General features: G+C 41.0%; 2 protein-coding genes and 1 long non-coding RNA gene across 5 annotated transcripts in view; all 3 read right to left on the bottom strand.

The window, feature by feature from the left end:
* The window catches only part of SGCD (sarcoglycan delta), a 526,403-nt gene extending 520,256 nt beyond the window's left edge, over nt 1-6,147 (bottom strand). Inside the window, exon 1 of the mRNA XM_080554840.1 lies at nt 5,962-6,147. The gene's annotated coding sequence lies outside the window, so the exon portion shown is untranslated. The remainder of the gene's footprint in view (nt 1-5,961) is intronic.
* A 3,802-nt stretch (nt 6,148-9,949) lies between these two features.
* Nucleotides 9,950-12,516, bottom strand: LOC308177945. Of its 2 annotated transcripts, none has more exons than XR_013939513.1 (3): nt 12,398-12,516; nt 10,683-10,812; nt 9,950-10,575 (listed from the first exon to the last, which is right to left on the bottom strand). It is a non-coding gene; the product is annotated as an uncharacterized lncRNA (long non-coding RNA). The 2 variants fall into 2 exon arrangements; XR_013939514.1 differs by having other exon boundaries at nt 12,327-12,450.
* Nucleotides 12,517-18,083: 5,567 nt separating this feature from the next.
* MRPL22 (mitochondrial ribosomal protein L22) lies at nt 18,084-26,979 on the bottom strand. 2 transcript variants are annotated; one of them, XM_080555850.1, is made up of 7 exons: nt 26,894-26,979; nt 26,737-26,782; nt 25,291-25,426; nt 23,276-23,341; nt 22,695-22,772; nt 21,850-21,919; nt 18,084-20,617 (listed from the first exon to the last, which is right to left on the bottom strand). In XM_080555850.1, exons 1-7 carry the CDS (start codon nt 26,955-26,957, stop codon nt 20,406-20,408), a joined length of 672 nt encoding a protein of 223 aa, XP_080411976.1. In that variant the 5' UTR covers nt 26,958-26,979; the 3' UTR covers nt 18,084-20,405. The 2 variants fall into 2 exon arrangements, with proteins under 2 accessions (XP_080411976.1, XP_080411975.1); XM_080555849.1 differs by lacking the exons at nt 26,737-26,782; nt 26,894-26,979 and adding an exon at nt 25,993-26,666.
* Between the last annotated feature and the right edge of the window lie 3 nt (nt 26,980-26,982).

Here is a 26,982-nt window from a genome sequence, read left to right as displayed (position 1 = left end):
CTGTCACAGGCCCACCGGAGCCAGAGCCCACCACGTGCTACAGACCATGGCCTCCTCCCCTATCACCTGGCATTCTCTGCTTCCGTAAAATTAATTTGATGACTGAATTAAACTAATAATTGCCTCATTTCCAAGTATGGTCTCCCAGTACACTTGACTTAAAATGGGCTTCTCTTGGGAGGCTCCAGGGAGATCTAGCTGTATTACTTATGGAATCTGGGCTAAGTTAATTAATTTTTGAGGGAAAGTGCTCAATTTCACAGATGGTAGCTGCCTGTTTCTTGTGTAGCCAGGGCCACACACAGTCGCTGATATCTGCACTGCCATCAACACCCAAAGTAGCCCTGAGGTCACTGCTAGGGCTTCTTCCAGCAAGCTCCCTAGGGAAGGCTGCTCTTCTGCTCTCTCCACCTAAGGAAAAGGGCACATCTTGGATATCCAGATCATTTCCTACAGGTCAAACCATTTCCTACCGTTCAAACCACTGGGTACATACTGAACCCTGTGCTGCAAAATAAACAGGGGCTCTGATTTCACATGAGATTAGATACTAACATGACACACAAAATGAAAATGAACCAGTGTTTTGTGTCTTGTCACCAAGCACGGTGGATAGGACCGTCTCATCCCTACAGCTCACCAGAAACCCCAGCAGGTACTTCAGTCAACAGAGAATGAAACTCAGCAGTAAAGATGTATCTTGGAGCTTAAGGCAATGGTTCATTCTAGACACTCGTTTTCACTAATGAGGCCAAGGACCAGAAAATCCAAAAGCAGAAGAGTGAACCCACCCACCCAGCAGTGGGGCCAGGCAAGTCGTTAGCAGTCAGCCTGGTACCTTACTGCAATCCACTTGTGACTCCCATTGGGACACAAAGGAGGGCTCAAAGAGGAGTTCTGCTCAGCAGTGCTGACATTATAAGGCCTCCAGCACACTATTAAATCAGAGTCCCGGTACTCTCTCTAGGACCACATACTGTTATTTGCAATATAGTTGAGCTATGCTTAAAATGAGGACTTGTGAAAGAAACAGGCTACCATAAAAAGAATTAATTTTCTGTACTTCAGATCAGAGCTGCAGCACTCAAGTGAGTCCTTTGGAAATGAATAACTGAAAAGCAATAAACCTATTAAAAGAATAAACTTTTACTGCACCAAAAGGGTGAAATAGTGACCTGTCACATGAACGGCTCAGTTAAATGAATACATTTTCTGTTTCACAAATCAAAGCACATTTCCTAGGGAAATGGACCTTTTTTGAACAAATGCCTCTTTTAGGATTAGGCAAGTTGGAACCGTAGCTCCACTTTACAACATGGCTATGCATTAAGCAGATTTTTACTAGAGCAAAGTTATGGATGTAGTTAGCCAAAAAAATTAAAAGAGGATGATCGGAATAGTTAGGTATTAAAGACTGAGTGAGACTATTCTGCATGCAAAGTGCTCGAGCTGGTGTCTTCGGTCGGTGGCACGCTGCTGTTGGCTGGTGCCCAGGATGCAGGGCTTCAGGTGGAGGCACAGACTGCTCAAAGACTGGTGCTCCATTTCCCAGGGATGCTGTTGCTTCTGTCTGTTCCCGGCCAGTGACAGCTATGGAGTTTGCACCTCCAGCAAGGGCACATCCAGTTCATTTAAAGCTCCGCTCCACCATTCCTTAAGTGTCACAGCTTTTACAGGTGGTTCTGCCATCAGGGCCTCCATCTGCTTACACAGGTCCTGTGCATCAGCTGTCTCTCTCTTCAATATTCTCAATACCAGTACTCTAGAACTACACACACTTAAATAAGAAGTCCTAGGATTTCGTGACAAGAAAAAAGTTTGGATTTCCTTCCTGCCTGAAGCAGACAGATCAGATATTCTCAATCCAGCTATGTAGAGGAAAGTAGGAGGCTCAGGCATTTAAAAGCAAACATATTTCTAGGAGCTACAGACATCAAAAAAATCATCAGTCAAGTACTCAAAATGGCAGAATAAGCGATGGTTACATGCACTCAAACCCCGCCCTGTGATGGTGAGGGTGAAGTCTGCCTTTCCCACAGCCCACACAAATTCATCCACTCCCCCCACAACAACATTTTATTTACCTAGAAATTAAGTGTTCAGATTCTGATGAGCTCTCGCTGCTTTTTAATCTATTGCTTGAGGATTTTCTCTTGCAGGGAGCATCTGACACAGCGAGAGGCAGCACTGCCTGGCAAAACCCAACTTGCCTATTTTTACAGAGGCTGTGTTTGAGCATCCATCAGGTGTGCTGCTCACACAGCCAAGACACACTGCTACCTGGCACGTTTGGCAGATATCACAGTGCTGTCTCTCACTCAGAGAGAATGTTTCTTCTTCTGTCACTACCTACACGAAACATGAGGAGACAGCCCTTCCTCCTCACACTGCTTTTGTGCTTCATGGTAATGGCATTGCTGAGCCCTACGAAGTCTCCAGCTCGTTCTTGCTCTGAACAGGATAAGGTTCAACATTTTTAATCCACCTGTAATAACATGGAAACTGGTATTTAATTTTTAATGTTGGCTTAAAACCCAGGTGGTTGCTAGGCTTTACTTATCAGCAAAATCTGTCTCCTTTATGGAGAATTAGAGTTCAGGAGTCCAGCACTACTGCTTGCAACTAATGCATTCCTCCCCCACTTCCTCTCTCAAACATCTTTTCAATTTTGCTGGACTAAAGGCAAGGGTAAGGTCAGGCATCTGACGGGGCCCCTGGGATACTGCAGGGGACATAAACCAACAGGAATTAAAGCAGGATATATATACTAGGTTATCAAGCCCATTTCCTGGCCAGTGCAGTTTAGCAGCCCATGACACATTCCCGCGTGCTTTATCTGCAGGTCCTGAAGAGAGCTTGTAGCTATTAGTTCTGGTCACTAGGACTTTGCAGCTCTTCAGATGACCTGCAGGCTGGTTTGATCCTACACCTGCAAAGGCTATCTTATCTAAGGAAAAAAAAAAAAATCAGCATATAAAGGAATAGATAAGATATTCCTGCAGAGTTGAATCCCTGAGGTTTTAGGGTTTCATGCACTACCAGCAAGTTCATTGTACTTGTGAGATCTGCCCATACCACCAGTTTTAAAACCCACATTAGAGAACAGCCTGCTTTTTCTCCTTTGGATTTTCAAAAGGGAAAGATCTAGAGGCTGGAATGGAAGAAGGGGAAGAGAGAAAAAACACACAAATAGGACCAGTTCCAAGAATATCAGCTACTTGTCAGCTCTGCAAAATATCTGTTAATTTATAGAGAAGTGTGTAGGTTCTTTCAAAGCCATACATCAAAGCTTTCTCCTATGATACCTAGCTTTATTCAGCCTTCATATTATGGACCAAATTGGATTTCCCTGGTTCCGGATAAACCACATAAGAGTGATGTACACTGTGATTTATTGCTGTAAGTGCTTAAAATGCCTCCCACTAAATTTGTTGTGACCTTATCACACTATTAAAACCCGAAGTAAATAAGTGCAGCGAGTAAAGGTTAACAACACACCAAATAAAACAAACAACAAGCAGAGGGGATGGGACCTACTCGCTCACATCACTGGCACACTCCAGGGAATGAAATTGCTGCATGGTCTGGCAGCAGCAGGGAAGAGCCCAGAGGATGCAGAGCCTTAGAAATGGCAGAGATACAGAATGGGTTTTAATTCCCCAGCCCACAGCCCTCCAGCCCACCAAGCACAACAGCCTTGCTCTGCACTTTGCAAAGACAAATTTTCCCAGGTCAGGCCTCATAAAAGAAAACGGCATCTCTATCTCCAGCCCAGGCACGTGGGTGAAGAGTAGAGCAGCAGCACAGAGGATCACAGGGTTATCTCCCCACAGGGAGCCTGCATCTAGGATCAAAGGCCAAAACCACTGAGAAGAACCCATTACAAAAGCATTAAGGATTACAAGTATTGCCAGGAGGTGAGTAAGCAGCTAGCAGCCTTCAAAGATGGGCCTGGTGGAGAGTGTACAATTTATTTGCTTGCATCAGCCAGATCCCTCTTCCTAATCACGGAGAGATGTCCCACCCCATCATACTCAAAGCAGGCAGGTTTGTGAAGACCTGGGTGCCACAGAGAGCTCTTCACCTTCTCCTCGAAGAAGATCCCCTGAGCTACGAACTCCCAACACTCACAGGGAGGCAGCCTCCACATACCATAAGCACAACTCCTCTGGCTAGCTAAAGCCAAAGAGCTGAGCTGCTTCCACACAAGGTGAGAGGGCAGAGCTGCCCATTTCTGGAGCAGACTTAAGCCATCAGATAGCAAATAACACATCAACAGAAAAGTTATTATTGTCTCTATTTTCAGCACACCAGTTAGCACCCCTGTCCAGACAGAATATTGAATTCTCAAGGAATAGCTGTGCTTCTACAAGAAGAGCCTTTAAAGGAGCAAACCTCACACTGATTTGAAAGAGTCATCAAGGACAAATTTACCACGGGATTTTAAATGAGGGTTAGGTCTTTTTTCCATGTATTTTCTCTAAAATATTTTTTTCCAGAAGACCACACCTAGGTCACACGTAGATTCATGTCCTTCCAGTACCTAAAAGAGGCTGCAGGAAAGTTGGAGAGGGACTCTTTATCAGGAAGCGTAGGGATAGGACAAGGGGTAATGGCTTTAAACTAAAACAGGTGAGATTTAGATTAGATATTCAGAAGAAATTCTTTGCCATGAGGGTGGTGAGGCCCTGGCCCAGGCTGCCCAGAGGAGCTGTGGCTGCCCCACCACTGGCAGTGCCCAAGGCCAGGCTGGATGGGGCTGGGGGCAGCCTGGTGTGGTGGAGGTGTCCCTGCCCACTGCAGGGGGTGGAACTGGGTGGGCTTTAAGGTGCCTTCCTACCCAAACCATTCTGCGATACCTTCTATTGTCTCCTCAGAGATTTACAAGTTACCAAATACCTGAATAAGAATAGCATCACTAATTAGAGAAGCCCTTAAAGAAACATGAACAACATACAAACAAATCCAGACTGACCCAAGCAAGCGAATAGTTTAAGCCACTGTTTGAAATGGTTTCCTTGCTGTTTTCCTGCTATCTGAGGGAGGTAGTTTTGTTTCCAGGTGCTTTTCATTACAACCACCAATTAATTAAAAAAAAGGCATTGCATAACTCAGAGCAACAGAATACACACACCCCAAAAGTGAGAACTTCTTCAAAGTAAAAACAAAATTATAAAAATAAAAACCATTAAGAAGACTCAAAAAGAGCATTTGAAGTCTCCAAGACAAAAAAAAATTTGAATAAAAGTTGAAGCAGACTTTGTTAGTTGGCCTCTGCGTTCAACGCAATTACAAAAGGTTTCTTGTTCTATAATAAATATTTCTCTGACATCCTAGGTAAGCATGAAGTTCTGAAAGTTTCCCCAAACATTAAACTGCTTGAATATAAAAACATAGTACTCCAAACCATGCTTTCTTCTGATATATCAGTAAAAGCAAGGGAGAGTCAGGTCATTAGAATCTCCTTTTTACTTATTCTAACAGCAGCTGTGATAATAAATTCATTACTTCCATAATTACTCTATTATAATTTAGTAATAGGTTTGCATTAATTTTAAAAATCTTACTATAAGGCATTATCCAAACAAAATAAGAAACAATTAAAATTAATTTAGTCTAAAATCCTACTTACAAGGCATTACCCAAGGAAAAAAAAACAATATATACCATAAAACATATCTAAAATCCTATTAAAGATGATGACTTGGAGGCCAAAAAATATCTTACTTAGAAGCACATATATGATATAATCAACTTTTTCTGCAGTATTTTTGAAGCAGGAGCAGACAGCCAGTCACAGTGCTAGAGGAGAGGCCAGGCAATAAGAAAGGCAACGAATCTAGCCTCTTATGGACACCACAGTTCCCCAGGGCTGGTCCCAGACCCCAGCCCACCACGTTGTTTCAGCCTGTCTCAGCCTCCCGAATGTTTTCTCAGGGAGTTATCACAGCAGTCACTCACTATGGTCAGGACGGCCAGGACTCCTCAGAAAGCTCTTCACAGGCTCCTACTACCTTCAAGCCTTGGGGTGAAGAAGTTCCTCCTCTAGCTGCAAAGAACCAGCACGCCTCCTGCGTTCACCCTATGAGCCCCAGCAGGCTCTGAGTCCTCCCCAGGTGATCACAAGCATCACCTGAGCCTCCCACCCCCTTCCAATGCCCTTTACCTCCTCACTGCTGGGCTAATCTGACTTTTCAGCACCCTAATCACACACACCTTAGTGGGTTTGATGTGGGTACTGCTTATTCAAAACCAGAGTGTCTCAATGAAAAAAAAAAATAAAAAAAATTAAACAATCAGCACCCAATGCATGCACCTGCTTTGTTGAGTGTCCGTGCACATTTCTTGCAGAAATCGCAGCAGGTCTAAGATTGTCATTTGTTCCCTAAGGCTTCTGAGATCTTTGTGGCACAATCTTCTATCTTGAATCATAAACTGCTTTATTGTTTGCTACTTTGGGGAGCGTGTAGCTAAGTCCTGCCTTGGACTGCTCTTTTGAATTTCCCTCCTTGAGGTTATAGCAGCTCTTAAATTAAAACCCTCTAGATTTTTTTTGTGTGTGTGTGTTAAGTATGTGTCAAACTATTCTTGCTGCAGAGATGTATTTTCTCCACAGCAATGGAACTCACTGTGTTAGGGCAAAACAGCTGTGCAACAAAATACAGTGGTAACCCTAATGCACTTCTATAGTATGTCTCAATAACTAGGTCACATGCAGTATTAAGAAAAATGCTACAGATCAGATTCCCATCTGCCATGCCCCACAGAGGATCTAGGTTCTAACAGAATCATAGTAGATGAGTAACTTGATCCCAGTGTCCAGTTTTACATTCGAGAATGTGTCCATGTTCAGAAACACATTAAAGCAAACACTTAACTCTACCCTTGTCAGTTAACTCCTGTCTCTGCCTTCTTGAAAAGAGTCATTAACTGCATTTCATCTGTTCAGTTCCAAAATCCTCAAATTCAGCTGCAAAAAAATGGAACCCCTTTGATCTCAGATTGCCGCTAATTCATAATTGATAACCCAAGCTGGAAAGAAGGGAAAAGCTTCGTCCCCATTAGTCGTTCCATTTAATATGTTCTGGTGCTTCAATTATGCAAAACCCAACTTTAAGGGTCTGACTGCCTTCCAAAATGTGAGTCAGTGGGGGAAAGAGAAAAACCCAGATCAAATTATTCCAGCTGTAAATCTTTGTAATAGCATAGATGTCATGAGAGTGACATCCAACATTGAACAATTCTGTTTGTTTTCTGAGCTGTTGCTTTGTAGAATTCCCAAGGCATCCATTAATGACTTCAGAGAGCTCAGCAGAGAAGGACTCATTCTCCCCCACTTACATTTTTTTTGGTCAGGTCATTATGCTGTTTGCTGTAATGACCCTTTTTGGCTCAAGGCACTAAAAGCCTTGGAGTAATATATGTCCTGGTAAGTGAGAAGGAATAATTAACACAAGTTATTTTGTCCTTTACTTTGGAGAAGGCAACTGTCAATTCTTTCTGGAGACATTTAAATTATAAATGTTAAGAATATGAGTGCAATGAAGAAAACAGTAACATGCAGACAATGCTAGGCCGAAACATGTTTTTCTACTGGGAGACTGACAGAAGCAAAACTATGCAGCAGGGAACTTGGTTAAAATGGCACAGATGTATTCACCACCTTGCATAAATAACCAGCAATGAAAAATATTTATATGGCTGTACCTGTGTTTTGTCACACAGCAGGCTGTTTTGCTTAAAGAAAAGTCAATTGATTTACACTTCTCTTGGACAAAACTATACAGCCATATAGCAAACTCCTAGGAATCGGAGGGCAATTAAAGAATGCAATTGCACAGGTGCAGTTTAAACAAGGTGAACTCATTTGTTACACAGGATGTCCCAGTGATTACCTGGATTACCTGTAGAGGACATTTAGGTTTGGTGGTTCTCCAGAATTCACCCAGACTAGCACAAAAAGAAAAGATGTAATTTGATTTCCTCTTGGTTTGTGCTAAGTGACTGCTGGGGGTCATGCTCTAGGAAAATGTGAACTCCGGTAGAAGGTTTTCCTGAATTAGGACCGTGATAAAGTCTCTTTTCTGGAGGTCATCACTACTTTTTCAGGGTCTTATAGGATCTCTACTCTGCCTGCCACTGATTTTCTAGGAACTTCATTCTCTTCCAGACTTCTCTTCCATCTGTGAAACGTGATCAGCAGGTTCTGACACCACTGAGGAGTCTGGGAGACATGCAGACAGTGCAATCCGAATAAGCTTCCTTTCTGTGGTAAACTATGCTAAAGAAAAGTTTGCAACAGAACTTCACATCCTCTCTTTTCTTTTTTTATGGTGAATTTCCCATAGTGACAGAGTAAAGTCAAAAGCTTAGAGCAAATGGAGGAAACACCCTCACTTGTGCTTACTGTCAGAACATGTCAAAGCCATCACGTCAACATCCTTGCATTTTCTGTTACATCTTAAGGGCTAGGCAGTTAACCTTTTACAATACAGAATCTACTGAGGTCTCCAGGCTTCCCTTGCTTTGCTCTTATTTCCCTCATGAAACCTCATCAGTACTTGGAAGTTGTGGGGTAGGCCACGTCCTTTATAGATAACCAGATGCTAGCCATCCTCACACAGGGCTCTTTCCCTCTTTCCTCTTTGCCATGTGCTGCAATCCACCTGCTGTTACTTTTGCCTTCCTGTCATTCTTTTTCCCAACAATATTTCTTCGTATTTCTCAAGGGAAAGATATGCCTCAGCCTTACACCAGTTGATGAGAGCACCAAACTTCCTGAGGCAGCCCAGGCCCTTCCCCAGACCGGCACAGGGACCACCCTGCGCCTTGCTTGGGTTTGGAGCTCTAGCAGACTTCGGGAATCACGTCTTGTGGCTAGCAGGACTGGGGCCTTTCATCCAGGGCCAGTTCTTTCCTTGTGCTTTGCCTCTTCTGTTTTGCTGCATGTTCTCCTGTTGTTTCTATTTTTTTCATAGACGCCCGGCAAAAGAAAAACAACTCTGCACCTCACAGACATTTTAATAATTCATACTCAACTTCAGTTCCTGCAATTTTAATAAACAAGTGCTTATTAGAATACAATAATTTCCTTTTAGAACAGGCAGTTTTTAAGGAATGAAATAACAATAATTGCCTCTAAGAGTGTGTATGAATAACAAACATTCAATCCTCCTGGTTTTGTTGTTTAGTTCATTTGCATGGAAACCTTCCCCACTATGCCCCTTGCCTTTGCTTTAGCAGAGCTTCTGCTTTTAATTGGACACAATATTCAGCTGGGTTCAAACCAAAATCTGTATGTAAAAAAGCTATACATAACAACCAGCTTATCCTGGAATCCGTTAAAAATATCAAGAGAGTTTCAAATGAGATTATTTTAAGAGCTCTCCTGCATTCATAGGAAAGCAGATTTATTGCACTTGCAGAGAAGTTCTCAGGTAAGAATGATGTAGGTGATAGCGTTGAGTCCTCCTGGTTCTTCTTCCTGCCCACAAACTTGGGGTGAAATATGAACAAATGTTTTCATTCTAGGTGAGGATTTTCATTATTTCTTTCACTTTAAAAAAAAAAAAAAAAAAAAAAGGTGTTTTCACATAGAGCAGCTTTCATACGCTCCCACTCCCACCAAGAAAATGGATAAGCAACATGGAGACTTTAGGTTTCTCCTTCTAGCACTTCATAGGGGAAATTTCCCAGGAAGAAGAAACCCAGCCTTAACAAGATAATGATTTTTTTGTGTGTAGGAAAGTCTTGTAGAACTGTTTAATGGAAGAGAATATGGGGGAATAACTTCAACTTTGGCAGCAGGGAAAAACAATACCTTTACAAGTCAGAGGCACACTCCCTAAGGATACGTGTGGATTTTTGAAGGGCAAGCCCTCCTGTGAGACTTGTCTTGCTGGCTGCCCCACAGTGACCTCACAAAGCATTCCCAGAAGAGTCCTTGAAGTAACCAGGCTCCAGCGTGACTCCCGAGACAGCCTGCCCTCCCAGAGAGGATGCACACCTAGCTCCTGCACCGCTAACAGGTGTCAGGGTGAGGCAGCAACATATTCTCCTGTATCAGGTAATGAATAGCCTTTCGCTTTTGTATTCACAGCTGTGCATCTTCCTTTGGACCACTGAGTGCAGCTCCAGCTCAGGTTGTTGGTGAAAGGTCTGTGCTTGCAGAGGCCATGATTAGTGGCCAAATGAAACAGTCTCAAAATCGCTAACTTTATCCCATTTTACTGACGATCACACTCCCTTAAGTGTTGAAAGTTTGTTGATCCCAAGGGTTTGGGACACTAAGCAGAAGTTACAGAGGTCAAGGTGTTTTTCTTTAAAGCCTTGTTTCTAGTTACTTACAACTTTCAGCTCCCAAAATAAATGAGCTGAAGTTTGGCTCTCTGTAGATAAAGACATTTGCACTATACCAAAAGGGCTCCTCGAGTTCAGAGCAATTCCCCTGCACCATGCGGTCTTCCTGTAAGAATTAATCACTGGTAAAGCACAGTGGGGTCTTTCGGTGAAAGGCGCTAAAGAAGTAAATTGCAACTTCCTCATACAAATTCCACTTTTCAAGATTTTTTTTTCCTACGAGAGAATTTAAATTAATTGAACGTTAATATGGCTCAGTTCTAAAGCAGATCCTTAGCTGATATAAATTAACATAGCTCTGACTCTTTTTTCCTAATCCATACCTTCTTGCCAAGCCAGGAATGGATCTTTGGTGAAACATAACCAGGACAGCTACAGTTAGCAATAAATGCTTTTCCTTCAAGAAGGTTAAGGATCCAATTTCTTTTGATTTTGGTAGTACTTGCTCCAGGTCTAGAAGAGGAAGCAGAGTTTTATTTCAGTATCCCAGACTTTGTCCACTCTTAAATGAACTCAAGCATTTATAAGAGCCTATGGCTTGTGGCTTCTCCCAGCTCATTTTCCCCGGTGTATCATCATAGAGCTACGCAGGGAAAACATAAAAATAAATAAATAAATGAATAATGACCATGTTTGGTTCTAACCTAGTTTGGGAATCCCTAGGATGCAGCAGAATTGAACTGGCTACCCAGTTCCAGCTGTGTAAAAAAGCCCTGGCTTCTTTTTAAGCTTATTTATATACAGATCAAACAAACAGACTTCCAAGTGCTTTCATTTAACTTTGATGCCAAACTTTGATGTCTTCACCATTTACAGTAATCATTTTTATGTGCACTTTTTTTAGTCCAAAATGTTACACATAAAAAGACCAACTTCATTTGAAATATGCAGCATTTTTGCTATTCAAAAACTCTGCATTTTTAATTTGTTTCTTATCAGCAGAGTACTTCTGGGGCAAAGAAAGAACATCAAGTTTTTAATGCCTTTCAGTTGATTTAAATTAATATTTTATGTTTGTATTCAAAAGAGCTGGCTAATAGAAGGGCTCTGACATTTTTTCCAGACTTTTTCTGGCATGTCTTATATGAAAAGCAATGGTTATTTCTCAAACGTTTGGTGCTTTATTCCATGATGAGTCCCCAAAAGATGACATTTCTACACAGTTTAATCCACTAGGATCATTGCTCATAAGCCCTGTGCCCAGACTAGAGAGAAGCAGTACCCCAATGTCTCGAGAATAATATAGCAGTCCTTTGCTTTAAATGTAAAGACCTATTTTTGGGTGCTTGCACTCTCTCCTCTTCCCTTCCCTCCCCCAAAAATAGGGTAGCATTTTGCTCCCTATTTCTATATTTCCACCCAGCCCTTTTCCAAGAACATAGAAAGCCAGAGATAAGAGTGAAGCTTTTAATGAAAAGGGGGCTGAATGATTTCTATTGCATTTAATAACCACTTCATCACTGTCACTAGATGAAAGTGCTGTATTGGATTCCATAGCTGACAACAGTAGTGAGGCAGAGGACAGTCTTCAATTAGGAAGCTATACCCCTCTCTGTTTCAAACTGTTGGAGGAGGACAGTTTTTGAATTTAGCTTTTCACTGCAGAACACTCTAGCTAGCTCAGAGGCCAGTAGCAGTCTAGCACCAGCAGGATGCAGCTCAGCTTGTATTTATAACTGTATTTATCAGAATTAAGGTCACAGTGATGTCACGGTCATATTGCCCAGGAATCCTCAAAGATTCTGCTTGAGAAGATAGTAGTGCGTGACTGCTAAGAAAGCTGAGAACTTTTCCAGCAGGCTATCCAGAAACTGGCTGAGCTTTTTCTGCTGTACAACTTAAAGACTCAGAATTAACCTATAGGAATTGCCAAACACAGAGACAAACCCTGGACTTCAGCAAAGAGAAACAGCTCTTTAAGTTCGGATTCCTAACATCCTACTCCTGTTTAAAGCATAACAACTAACCTTCAACTCACTGAATCAAGAACATACTTTCAAGAGGAAGAATTGCTACTTTTCCTGGCATACTCACATACCGCACCAAACATTTTCTTCCTTTGTATTCATGTATATACTGTTATAGGCTTAAACTTCCCCATAGGCACAACTACTCTGAGAATTCAATAGGCACAGAAATCTCTTTTTGAGATCCTCAGTTGAAACTCCTGGGGTCAACCTGGACCAGCTGTGCAAATGAGTCAGCAGAAGGTCACCACCCTCTTATGCAAAGTATTAACTATGATGCTCTGAGGCAAAGAATTTTAGAAGTGCTCTAAGCATTAAGTGTCCTATCACTTTGGTTAGCAGAAAGTAGCTGAACAGCTCAGAGAGGATTCAGCATGCCTATAAGCTCTCAGGCTATTCCTACTACAATTATTATGGTCACTGACTGGGTCTACAAATAAAGTCTAGAAAAGGAGGGAACTTAGAGAAGAAATGTAATTACATAGCTGAGTCCCACGCAGCACAGACCACTGCGGTGTTATCACCACATCTTTACAGAAATAATCCGTTTAGGCCATTATCCAAGAGGATAGAATACAGGGGAGAAAGTTTTCCTCTCTAGGGCAGATGAAGGAGGAGAGCACTGAGAAGCAATCATTAGTAAAATAATTGGCTGCCTGCTTTGCACAGTTGCCACAAAATGTTTGTGCTGTCAGTGCCACGAGTGTGCTGGCCTGCCAAAGTCAGAGCTCTGCCAAGCCTGCTGCTGGGGCTGCTGTTGCATTTCACCTTGTAGGTATATGATGCACCCCTGGATCATCGTCCCTATTCCCCTGCTGTTCCAGGCATGACATTGGGAAAATATATTATTGGCCTCCTTCCGAAACCTAGAATTTTGGCCCCAAATATTACATCTCAAACCTAGTTTTAAAAAGTGGAGGTATTATGCTCTCTGATAAAGGATCTGAATTAAATATTTAAAAAGTATTAATGCATTGAGTATATTTTTAAATGTAGTAATAAGTCAGTAGTTTCTGTATCAGAAAACAAGAAATATTTAAAAAGTAACTTACCAGAGAGAAATCATATTAAAGGATAGAGTCTAGCAAGGAAAGACGTGCACTGCAGAGTAACTTATTCACATGCTTCATGTGTAAAGAAAGCTACTCAGAACACAATCCTCAAAGATGCTGCAGGCGCCCTGCAAGTTACCAATACTCTCGGTTTCAGTGGTATTGAACATACTCAGCACATTGCAGGATTTACCTCTACTGGCTATCTGATCCAAAAGCCAAACTGTTAAATTTATAAAATCCCTGCATGCTAGATCAGGACATGAGAAGATTGCCTACGTTGCTGAGACATTAAGATTATCAAATGAATAAATCTAGCAGAGATAGATAAAACAAATACCCATTAAAAATATAAATCTCTCAACACTAGCAAAAGAAATGCATTCCCAGCACAGACTCTGAAAATCTTCAAAAAGGCAGACATAGCCAGAATCAGAACAGATGGAGAAGATGAACACTAAATGCTTTCCAAGCATCCTTCCCCACAAAAGTAGAGAGCATAGCAAAAGAGACTGATAGCAAAAGAAAAATAAAAATTAAGAGCATCTTTGAAAATTCTAGGACTTGAGAACAGGTAGGAATCTCTGCATTGAAACGTGACATGCTACAGACCTTTGTAGCTATTTAGCCAATAGTTTAGCTGGTATTGCCTTGTTCTCCAGCAGAAATTGCCACAGACTTTTTTAGGTAAGAAAGGTGTAACTGTACCACACCCCTTCCCCTTAATCTTGACTCCAGGCAGCCCATGATAAACCCCAGTTCCACATCATTTTATCCCTACCACCCTTTGCTGACTTTGAAGTCACCTTCCCCTTTTAAGGGCACTACATTTCCAGTTGTTTCACATGCAAACGTCTCCAGGAATGTCTCTTGGTCGAGAAACTGCCATTTGTCTTCCCTCACTCAAACGTCTACAACCACATTTCTACATTTACCTAATGCCCTGGCTACACTTAGGATAAAAAACTGAGCAACAGTGTAATTTTATTTTATTTTTTTATTTAAAATTTAATTTTTAAAAAGTGTAATTTTTGCTTTTTTTAAAAGGTCGCTGCCAGCAGATCTCAGGATGCTTCCACAATTCACATGAACAGGGCAGACAATACATAGCTAAAGCATAGGCACAGTTACGCTATTATAACATAGTTCTGCTACTCTAATATAACCTCTACATAGAACACATCCCCGGTGACTGAACCTTTCCAGCTCGAGGTTCGATATTTCCCATTCGTCGTCTTCTTGCAAGAACCATGCCACAGGTTCAGGGCACGTCTGTCACGACACAGAGGGCTGCAGGTTGCTGCTTGCTGCCTGTGCTCTGAGCTGAGAGAACATAACATGAACTCATCCACGGCCCTTCAGACAACCTCACCCTTCGTAAGGCAGGTTCTTCTTTAAAGGCAGAGCAACATTCAGTCTCACTGAACAGTAACACATTCCACCTGGAAAAAAAAAACGGACTTTTAAAGAACAGGAACCATAAGGAAGAGCTGAAGGCTAAAGCCACGTAAGTTATAACAAAATACAATGACAAAAAAAAAAAGTAGTTGCTGAAAAAAGATGTCCTGAGAAGCAGATATCCCATCCTCCATTCTGCACCACCACGGAGCTCAGCTGCATCCTCTTTCTGTTGAGAGCTTCTTTTCTGATTTACAGCCCTGTAAGAACTTCCCAGTACTCTTTTCTCCGGGAGAGATGGTAGCAGGACGAAGCTCATTATTAATAACTTAATTAGCCATTTGTGGGAGTTTCTCTGTTTGTGCCAACACTACCTTCGGAGTTTTAGGACACACGCTGTGTAAGGGGAAACAGGACTTGTATGCATGCTCTCCAGCTGTTCCATTACACCTGATTTATAGCATGACACTACTTGTTCTAGCCCATAACCTTGAGCTTGTAAACTACACAGGGGAAAATTTACTAACTACTGAGTTCATCTTAATGCACTATGGGGAATTTTAAGCAGGGAAAACTAAGGCAAGGAATCGGGGACATCTAGAAGAGCTGGTTTTGAACAGCAATACTTTAATGGCCCAGTGCAGCGTGCTTCAGAGTCCACCCCGTTTTCTTTTAATTAAAGCTTTAATTTACATGGCCAGCATACAGTAAGGGCCTATGTTTGTCTTCCTCGAAGAAGATAATCGATAGGAGAGATGTAGACACCTTTCACTGCTTCTTAGCTGCATACATTGATAGAGTTTAACCACAATAGCGTGTACAAATGCTTTTATTCCACTCTTCGCTAGCCTAGGAGTTTGATTAATAACAGAAGCCAGAAAACTGTTTTGCAGCTCTTCTATTGGGAAAGAAAGAAAGATCATCAGCCACAAAACAAAACAATTTCCTGACAGTAAAGGAGCCCTCATTAGTGTATATAGCAAAGCAATGAGAGCTGGAACACAGGTGCCAAAGGTACTTACTGCAATTTTGATGAGCAACCTAAAAAGGAGCAGGGAGTTGCGTGAACATCAGGTTGAATGCGAGCCAACACCACTCTCTCCTCACAGACAGAGCAAACTGCATACTTGGCTCCATCAGAAGCACGGCCAGCAGGCTGAGGAAAGTTATCCCCCTCTAGTCAACGCTGGTGAAGCTGCGCCTGAAACATCGAACTTGGTTTTGGGTTCCCAGCAGCAACAGAGAGAGGGAAACTGGAAAGTGTCCAGGTACAAGGCCTAGAGAGCTGGGTTTATGAGGAGAGGCTGAAGCTAGGCGTGTTCATCTGCCACAAAGGTTAACACGATGGTCCAAGAGCAACAGGACAGTCACAATGGGAGAGTCAGCCATGTCATGGTAACACCAGGCAACAGAACAAAGGACAGCAACAAAACACAGCTTGGGAGATTCAGGCTGAGCTTTGCAAGAAGTTTGCACAGGGAGAGCAGCACGGTATCAGTACAGGCTACAAAGTGGCGGCTGAATTTCAATTTTTGCAGGTTTTCCAGTATTGTTAGACAAAGACATAGGTGACCTGATGTAGTGTTGACAATGGTCCCACTCCAAGCTAATTTACAATAAAAATACCACATGGATCTACAGTTTAAGGCTCCAATTCATTATTTTTGGTGAAGGGAAAAAGGGAAAAAATCTAGGTTCACGTATGACAAAATTAATTCTACCACACAAAACCCAACAGTTGTACTATTGAGCAATACACAGCAGCAGCACTCACACATGTGCTAGTTAGTCAGATGCTCTGCCCCACATTGCCTTTAATTGCAAGAATGCTCAGTTCTTCAAGTGTATTTCATACTTTCTGGTTCATTTTCCCAGTTAATACTCTGAGGTGGACGCATAATTCGTCCAATATAAAGCTACACTCTCCTTGGCTTGTTCTCCTCAATGGCAGCCTGCCCTCTGTATTAGTGTACAACTTCCTTGAAACAACAAGAGAGCGTTGATGTTATAGAGCAAATATAAAATTAGCTCTGCAGTTGCTGACTAATCCCAAGAGATATCTTGTTCCTGAAACTTTCCCATCCTTTCAAGTTATTTTCCCTAGGTAAGGCTCCAGCACACAGTAACTGGTGTGATTATTATTGCTATTACAGTCTCTTATTTCATTTAATTAGTAATTATTTTAAATTATAAGACTGAAATACAGCTGGATAGCTGTCATTCAGCAATAAAGACTCATTCTTTGAAAAGTGAGAAATAAGGTCATTTTCAAGAGAACAATAGATCATATGGTAAAGAATGTCACTTTGTTTACATGGTTCATTGAGGATATTAGGAGCAACCTTATTCCCATTTAGAGGAGAATTCTGTTTGCAAGTGACCTTCCAACATCCCACTGATGGGTTTTCATGGGGATTGACAGAAGGTGACAGAAGGCAAAGAGCAATTCCTATTGTTCCTATGCTCCAGTGAGTGAAGGATTTCCCAAGCATCTCTCTGCAACGCTGAAGTGGCAGTACTGCTAGCACAGCTCTCATATTTGTGTAAGCAGAGCTAATCAGAAGATCTACATTGCACGACCTTGGTCTAGCCAAGTTCATGTCAGGTACTGACACACAGCTGTTGTAACACCAGGCAGAACAGGCCTGGCTGCTCATTTACCATTCTAGCCCTAACACAGTCCAAGATCAGGGTCCAGTCATGGTTTATCACTCTCATATTTATCTTCCATGTTTTTGAGAAGGCTGATGAACACTTTTCAAGTTCAAAGGTAGATTTAGGAAGATACATAAATAATCTCCTCAGAGATTGCCCTGGAGTTCTAAAAAGGAAAACAAAACACATACAACACATGCAGGAAGACATCAGGTTGACTGAAGTACTTTGACTTCCTCATTGAATGCTTTAAAATGTTTATGAACAAGCCCAACAGCAGGTTTCTGAGTTTTCCTCAATTAAATCTCACATTGCTGAGCACAGCTCACAGTTCTGCTCTCTTCAGATTTCCCTGAAGCCTTACTACACCTTCACGCATACTTGCTCCTCCTATTTCTGCAATGTCAGCACATACACAAGTGGTGAGTTTACAGTGCCCCCAGATGTTACCAACAAAATTAGCATCAAGTAGAGGCCTAGGTGCCTCTCCTCCTCGTGTCTGGTGACAGATCATTTAAGAATGCCCTTTTATTGGAGGACACAGTAATAAAAATGATTATCTTCTAATAAAGTACTGTTAACTGCAACAAGTCTTTTTTTCCTGAATCCATATAAAAAAATCTAACTGAAGACATACTAAGAAAACACAGTAGAATCAAAAAAAACCATTTTATTTACATAGAAAACTTGATGGTATAAAGCCTTATCACTAGATTTTACTACATTTTTAAAAAGATTCAGGCAGGTTCCCATACCACTGCTCTGGCACACTCATCACTGAAAACACTTCAGACACTCTTACCCTCCTACAAGTGAAAGACAGGGATCAAGTCAGTTCAAGCTCCTTATCTCACAAATCTCCCATTGTGTTGTTACAGCCAAAGTTGGGGAGCTTCTTTAGCCAACACCATAAGAATCCACTGTGGGCTACACACCTTTAAGAAGAAAAGGGTACTAAGGTGTAGGGGGGGGGATGAAAAGTCTGTCAAAAACGAATCCTCCTCCTTTTTGTTTTGAGGGAAACAGGAATGACGAGCAGCCAAACTAGAATGCAAGCATCCTGCCTTTTGCCTGAAAAATTTTAGAAGACCAAAACTGTTCGACTAAAGGAGTCTCAGGGCCACCTGCTGTATCATGAAGAAGCTGGAAAGGACAGTCACATTCTCACTTCTGCTTCAGTTTTTAGAGAAAACTAAAGTAATGAATATCCATGTATGGATTCAACCTTGTCTGGAGGTCAAGAAGGGATCTGAAGGGAAATCTACAGTATGCAGTAGGAAGAGGCACTGGGATAAAGTATCCGGGAGCCAAGTTTTACATGCTTAGATGACAAGCACTCTTAAGCATGGATTATTTTGCAATTCTTTTTTTTCCCAAATCACTGACTTCCCCCAACCCCCCAAAATAAAAGTAATTAAAGTTTGCTACAACTTTTAAGAGACTCAGTATGGCAAAAGAGTTAAGGGCAGCTGGCAAAGCAAAGTGCAGCTGTTTATCATAGCATACCAAAAACAGCTCTTCAAACAATCATGGACTACAGAAGTTTCTTCCATCTCTCAGACATCTTTCAGAGAAAAGTTACTAAATCCCTGCAGTAAAACAAGTAATGCTTCTGTAAGTGCACTACAGAAAAAAAGAGCGCAAGTAAGCACCTGTTAGTGGTATGAGCTATGTGTGTACTTGTGTAACTTCACAATCCCCTAGCACTCCCTTTTCTTTGGTAGCCCGAAGAATCAGCTGTATGCCACCTTCACTAAGACAGCACAGAATTTGTTTCGTTATGGGAACTGTCCCTTGACCATCATTCAAGTAGTGATGAAAATAAGGCCACATAAGAAAAGCCACCACTAGTCAGTGTGGTGAAATGATCCAAACCACGTAAGCAATTCATCTCCCATTCTAATGTTCCCAGAAAGGAAAAGGTCTAAATACCAGATTTTCATAAACAAGCAACTACTCATTCTGTTTTTATGCTTATGTTCATGATCTCTGGCCATCTGGGTTGAAAATTTGACTGGGTAAAGACAGATTTCTCCCTATTGACCTTTTTTTGCCCCCTTTTTCACTTCATAAAAATGAGATTGTTTTCAGAGAACTGAAAGCTTTGTTCATATATGCAACAAGCTATTCCACATTAAATCCATACAGCATTTTACTTGCCTCAGCATTACAAAAGCAATTTGTTCCCAGACACTACAGAATAATTAGCTCACTCTTCACCGAGATATGCTTTCCTCCCTATAATGCCTGCTACTCTTATTGAGTTTCTACAGAGAACAGCTTGAGCTCCAAATACATATCGGACTATTAATGCCACGGTCAGAATCAAGAAGAGTTTCAACACGCTGCAAGTTTTCACTGGCATGTCCCTCTCTGACAAACTAAACAATGCCACCTACTGACACTGTCAAAACCTGAACTTTTTTACTTACTGCCAGACACAATGCCTAAGACACGTAACAGAAACAATAAGGAATCAGCATTACAGCCCAGATAAAGGAAACCTAAAATGATGCATGATAATCTAAGATTGTTGCCAGCTTTGTTGATTGTTGAAATGTTGTAGCTACTCTGAGATGTCCAATTCTGATAATTTTACTCAAAGTCTTGACCTTGCAATCTGTCCATTGTACATTTTTACAACAAAAGACCCAAATGTATATAACAAAAAGATAGTTGCATCGGTTTTGTGACAACCAAAGTTCCTGAGAAACTGTGTAGGTGCCCTGTATGCTCTAGATTTGATAGCCCAGACAAGTTTGAATGCTGTGGTCCAAGTAACTCAAAAAGTAACATCTGTTGCTGCTCTTCCAAGACTTTTCTCTACCTATTGCTTGAAAAATAAAAGCCTATGGTCATTCCTGCAGAATCCAGCTTCAGTAGCACTTAAAATACACCCAACACATGATTTTAATTATTATTTTATGTAACTACATTGTCAAACAAGAAGTACCCATACAGTCACAAGAGTTTGTCACAGCGTATGAACAAGTGTTCTATTTCGCAGCTGTTGCACATATTCTTTTGCTTGATCAAAACCAGTCTTTCGTGGCTCCGGAGGAGGAGGAGGACCTTCCACCAGCTTCACAAAGTAGTGGCACCTGACTAATTTCATGATGCCAAACATGCCTTTACCATGGTAACGGATCCGTTTCATATATTGGCCTCTGCCTGTTAATGACTCAGCTGAAAGAAAAAAGGAGGGGGGGGAGGGAGAGAAAAGACTATTTAAGTCTCAGAATAAACTACTACATATCTGCAATTGAAACATTGCCTCAGTGTATTTTTCATGATTGCATAGGAAAAGTTATTTCCATTCATGATTCTCCCCTCCAGTTTACATTACTTTTAGCAGATTACTGCCTCAGAGAAATCCAAGGGTTGAGTTAACACTCTTCAGGAGCACCAAAAAGGTGTATTTAGAAAGCATTCACGTGAATACAGAGTAAATGAAAAAACCAAGCAAAGCTAGATAGTTAGACAGAAAGCTTACTAGCTTATACAGCTCTTAGAAATGCGGTACTAATTCCATTGCTTTTTCAGTACTTTGTCCCGTCAGTTCCTGGAGAAGTCTTATAGACTTTATTTTTCCTCCGCTTGACCAATATTGCATTCATCATACGTATTTTCATTATCTACACATCCAGTCCTGCACTAGCAAAAAAGCCTTCTTTATGGCAGAGGCCTGGAAGGGTCCAAAGAATTCTTATCAAATCTCTACAACCCAGGTTTCTTTAAGCTTATGAGTTGGGTTTGATAACACATCATATTTGGCAGAATGGCAGATTTTTTTTCTTTGAGACTGAAAACACCTATAAGGTAAGCATTTCTCTAATATTTCTAGGCAAGGAAGTGTGGTAGTTTTTACAACCCTATTCCATAGTTATCTGTAACTGATCTTTTATTATTAAAAAGTCTCCTGTCAATACCCATTTACTTGCACACAATGTTTCTAAGAGAAGCCTAAGTTTCTGATTCTTCAAAGGTAGTAGTACTATTCCAGGACAAGTTTCCGTGACCTATGTTCACCGGCTGCATTAAAAAGTAATACCAGCTTACTTCCTGCTATCTAGTCTTTCATACTCATGTCAAGCAGCTTCCTCTTTGGGACTGTTTCCACACTGGGAACAGAAGTTCTATTCACAGATGAGTATCTTAAAAACAATGCACCTAGTCAACGCCAGAACACCACTTGTCAGAAACCAACTGTAAGAAACTGATGGTCAGAAAATCAGCAACCACATTAACTTCAGCTCTGCTTAAAATAGGAAGCACATGCCTTTAATGTTTTGCTAAAGATACGTTTAGCAGAAACCATCCATCCATTTCTACTGATCTGAAGCAACAGAACCTTTAAGAATAAACTGTTTCATCGAGTAAGATGACATTTTTCTGTACAGAAATATGAAAAAACTTACCTATGTGTAAATTTGATTTGAATTCCACATTGTGATTTTTTACTGCCATTTCTTGAGCTTCTAACAAAACCTGTAACAAGAAGAAAGAAGTACTGAGCGGAAACTGAAGCAATGCTGTTTCTTATCTCTGGGTAAGATGGAGGAAATTGCAAGTTTAAGTCAATTACAGAAAAGTATTCTAGAGACATCAAAACTGTTAGAAAATAGACTTATCCCTTACATAAGCATGTTCTCTGCACACAGATTGAAAAGCTTCAGGACAACTATTACACTTTTAAGGAGGAGACAAAATGGGGAAGATGGCTCCCACCAGCAATTGTCTGTATTCCATCCATGCACCTTCATCTAATTAGACAGACTAGAAACAAACTTCAAGGTAAGCAAAAATCAACATATGCCATTCACTACTTTCAGCTAATGTTTGATTCTCCTGTTATTATTATGCCAGCAAACAAGTAATTTGAGACTCCTAACAACTACTGTGTATGAAAAACCTTTATGCCTTTACAGAACTCAATCCTTTCCCTGACACTATCCCTCATCTTCTGATTTTGAAGAACCAAAGCACATTGATATAGTGGACAGTGACAGATTCTGCATTATTTACTACAAGCTTAACATCAAGCATCATTACACAGAAGACGATACCCACATGTTATTTGTTGTCATTACAAAATAAAACATTCAGCACAAGCTACTTCTGTATATCTTTAAATCACGTTACATGAATGTGGTTTGAATGTGTTCCCAGGAGGCTTAATAGAAACATCTCCGAATCTCTAGTGACATTTATTGATTTAAAAGTTTTCTTGAAACTAGGAGGGTTAGAGAATATTACTGCATACCTCTTTGATCACCTTTGCTCCCTTTTTATCATTAAACTCCAACTGAGCAAGAGCCTGATCAATGGACATTCCTTTTATCTGCAATTTTAAAGCATTAAAGTTAACTTTTGCAATTACAAATATTTCCCTTCTCTTACTCAGAAGACAGTATCTAAATTATTTTACTACTACAAAGAGCTAATCAGAAGACTTTAGCTTCCTTAATTATCATCTCTTCAACGTAATACCTCACATACAGTGCTTCTCAACCAAATATTGAATGATTTTTTTTTAAGTGAAAAAACAGCCTATTACTCTGCTTCAAAGTTCCCCTTGCCATCTACCGCTAGGCAGAAATTAACATGAAAATTCTTCGACAGTGCATGAACCGCGTATGATCCTGGGTACGCATTTGAGAGCATACTAGGATAAACAAAGCTAAACAAAACTACAAACAGCTGCTTGCCTGCACTAGTGCATGCTCTTCCTCAGGACTCTTATTATTAAGATGGCGATTACACTGTGACTAAACTAGGCAGTTAAGGCAAATACAATTAAATTTTGCATTCTGAAATTCAGTACAAAGATGTACTTTCGCTTACCAGTTTTGCCAGATACCACATCTTATCTCTGCTGTATTTTATGTCCCTCCGACAGTGATATATTTCCTAGGTGCAAAAAAAAAAAAAAAAAGAGGACTGGTAATTTTGCTGTGAAAATAAGAATGAAACATACGTTTACTCTGCAACATATGCTCATTCTAGGAATAAAAGAAGCATGGCTCTTCCTACTATACTATGGACACACCAAGTCAGGCATACCTTTGCTATTTTAAACTGAAAGCATTATACAAAAAAATAGTTAGCAGTGAATTTTAATACAATCTTGTAAGAATTAAACTAGGTTATAAACAGAGGTCCTGAAAAAGCAGTCAGATTTTTCACCACCTTTTCTTCTCCTCCTCCTCCCCACCTTTTGAAACAGTCTAAAACTCACGTGCCCGTACAGTTCTTTACTACTCTGACATCAAGTGAACTTACTGGGATAGCAACAAAACATTACCAGAATGAAACTAATTAGCTCTTCAGAAGTGAGGAGGGTTTCAAGTTTGATTGGCATGAAGAGTTGCCTCCAAAGAGCCATTTAACATTATTACTGTACCAACAGGGAACAAAAGCAGCTAGTAAAATTTAACAGCAATACAAATTTGAAGGACATGGCATTCTTTATGAAAAGAATTTGATTTGAGTTGGTTGATAACTCTTTTCATATATATTCCATTAGTCACTACAGTTCACAGCATGTATTTCTAAGTTCTAGGCCATAATGTTGATAGAAGTGACAGGTGCTCATGGTCCACAAAGCACGTCAGAAAGAAAAAATAATCTGTTCTTTTGAGACGTAAATACGTTATTTTGCTGAGCAGTATGCCTAACACAGGACACAAGACATTACTTCCCAATGAAGTACAATTATGAAAATGGAAATCAAAAATATCAGCTTTCAGGAACGATGAAATACTGAGTAATTCACCTAAAACTCTGCCAAGTTGATGTATAGAGAAAACAGCATTGCTTATTCCCTCCAAAGGCATAACACTTAGCTTTCATGAATGACTCAAAAGACTTGCTTCTATTCACACTTAACTGTGCTTCCCAGTTTTAAAAGGGCCAGGAAGAGAAGACAGGGAGAAACAGGCTTAAACTTGATGTTATCAAAACCTAATCCCATCAGTTATGACTACATTTTAAAAAGCTGACCACGTCACTTAAGCTGACTTTTCCAAAAGTTCTCTTGCATGACCAGCAGAAGGCCTTCATTGAGGATACAGGTAACAAAAGGATTTTAGATTCTTTGCTTCAGTTTATGGTTTAGTAAACACAAGTTGCTGTGCAATGGATGGAAGAGCAACAGCCCCACTGTATTGCATTTACAAAATGGTTTCCTAAGGAAAAAAAGACTTCTGCAATCACATGCCATGCTTGACTCATACGTCCATCCCCACATAACTTCAGAACTCTCCAGATCGTATCAAGCAAATGAAGCAATCACTGTGAGAGCAGACAACCTACGAACAGCTCCATTAAGAGGCAGGCTGCAGTAACAGGCAAGTATCAGACCTCAGAATCTATAAGGCAGGAAAACAAAAAAGTAATGGAGAACATGCACTATTTTACTAACAGTAAATAGGAACCATTAGTTCCACTACTAAAGAAAGTCACGTTTATAGCTTCATGCTGAAGCAACAATCCAGCTGTCTTCTTCCCTAGTTAACTGTTGATGGTATGTACAGGACAAGTTCATAGTGATACATCCCCGACAACTTTCATCTCTGTGTAGTTTAGAGAAATTCTACAAGCAGCGGATGGCATCTTTGCCATGTGCAACACATTAAGCAGGCGATCAGCTGCACAGCAACTTGAAGTTCCAACATAATTTAGAAATAGAGAACATCCAGAGCGATGTTAACTTTTACAATGTCAATATGCCAAACAGACTGAAATGTTAAAAAAACCAAATGAATAAGCTATCAGAATAGTGCCTTGTGAAGATAACCAAAGACAATCTGCTCTAAAACTACTAAACATAAACAAGAAATTCACAGGTGTATCCTTACAGCTGGTCTGCGAGGTTCTCCAGGCAGCTGCGGAGGGTAAACAATCCTGTTCTTTTTCTCCCACTTCCCAAGTTTCTGTAGACATGCACTTGTGTGGATGCATGACAGAGGGAAAACACTACTGGATGCTAACCACCTGCAAGACAAAACCAGAGCTTTTGTTGCTGAACACAAAATTTCTTGCTGTCTAGTTTATCTGGAAAATTGTGAACTTACCCATCTTGATGAAGAGAACTGTCACATTTGAATACTTTCAAATAAAACTGTAAAAGTCCTTTACAGTTCACATTGCGAGGGCTTTGTAATTCAACAGAAAGCTTTAGGCTCCCTAAAGCAGGCCAGGAACCTTAAATGGCACTTGTACAGCATAAGATTCTACAGTTAACGTCCCCTGATTGTCACACAAAGACACCATTACCTTTCTGGTCTTGCGTGGAGTTCATTACTCACATAAACAATTCACATCTTCAGTTTTCCAAGACTAGCCAATACTTACTTAACTTCTAACAACAAACATTTTAACAGTAAAAATTTCTACCTTTTCAAGGGACTAAGTACTAACAGTATTAGAAGTGTATAAGCATTCACCCTATCTGAAATTTGAAAGGGAAAATAATCTCAATTGCTTTCAAAATGCAATGAAATCACTGTAAGATAGCTGACTGCAAAAACCTTTCTACAGTTTTCACTCGGTTTGCTCACCTCAGAGACCAAGCTGCATTTTGCCCCCTGCTGACCGGACAGGGCAGCACCAGGCAGCCACAAGAAATAGACGAGATCAAGACCAGACACTGCGAGCTCTACTGAGGCCTGAACAGCTTTGTCTGGGTTGTCAAATGGTGCAAAACATTTTAGAAAGTGACTGACAAACAGAATACACTTATTAATTTCAAGAAAGCATTGTACACCTTGGAAAGCTTTCACATGGCATTAATAGGGAGTAGAAGATGATATAGATTTAAATGTTACGGATTATTTTTTCAGTTATTTATTGAAACTACAATTTAGCATCACCAAATATAACATCACCTATCAATGCAGGACAATACTTGACTAGTTCATAAACATCGTTTCGCAGTTTAACAACCTAACCAACAGTGAGGTAAGTACTGTCTTTCACGCATCAGCAGAACGCACTAATGCATCTGACAGACTAAGGAATTCCACATTCTGTGCCTTAAGGCGATCCAGCCACATGTGAAGAGCCTCTATTTGTCATGTGGAGAGCAACTCTGACGTGACTTTGGGAGAGCGAAGAGGACACAAACGCGTTACAAGGAGAAGAAAGTAACAAGCAAAAGTTTATATACTTTACATGCAATGTGTTTTTTTTAAATATGTTTTATGCTATATGCATAAGGCTTTATAGGACGATACACAAGCAACAAGCGAGGGCAGCCCCCGAACGAGCCCCGGGGCTGTGCAGTGCCAGGCACCCGCACTCACCTCTCCGGCCGCGCCCAGCCCAGGAGCCCACGCAGCCAGGCGCCACCTGCGAGAGGAAGCAGCGGGGTGAAACGGGGAAGAGCCCCCGGAGCCCCGACAACAGCAGCGGCACCCCTGGGGGAACACCAGCCCCGCTCTCCCCCCACCCCCCGCTCACCGGCACCCAGGGCCCTCCCCGCCGCCATCTTCCCGGCCGCGCTTTGCGGGCGAGGGGCGGGCATTTCGCGACGCTTTGCGGCGCTGCGC

The sequence above is a fragment of the Anser brachyrhynchus genome (genome assembly GCF_964034855.1).
Source record: "Anser brachyrhynchus genome assembly, chromosome: 14".
NCBI classification, from domain to species: Eukaryota; Metazoa; Chordata; class Aves; order Anseriformes; family Anatidae; genus Anser; species Anser brachyrhynchus.
Note: the sequence above shows the minus strand (reverse complement) of the source record. Positions and strands in the feature narration are given on the sequence as shown.

What these genes read in the sequence shown, in the direction of transcription:
- MRPL22 (XM_080555850.1), bottom strand. Translation starts at nt 26,957, where the DNA reads ATGCCCGCCCCTCGCCCGCAAAGCGCGGCCGGGAAGATGGCGGCGGGG. An exon ending in GGGGAGGGCCCTGGGTGCCG is followed by an intron (nt 26,783 to 26,893) that starts GTGAGCGGGGGG and finishes TTCCTCTCGCAG; the next exon opens with GTGGCGCCTGGCTGCGTGGG. An exon ending in CAAATCAAATTTACACATAG is followed by an intron (nt 20,618 to 21,849) that starts GTAAGTTTTTTC and finishes TTTTTCTTTCAG; the next exon opens with CTGAGTCATTAACAGGCAGA.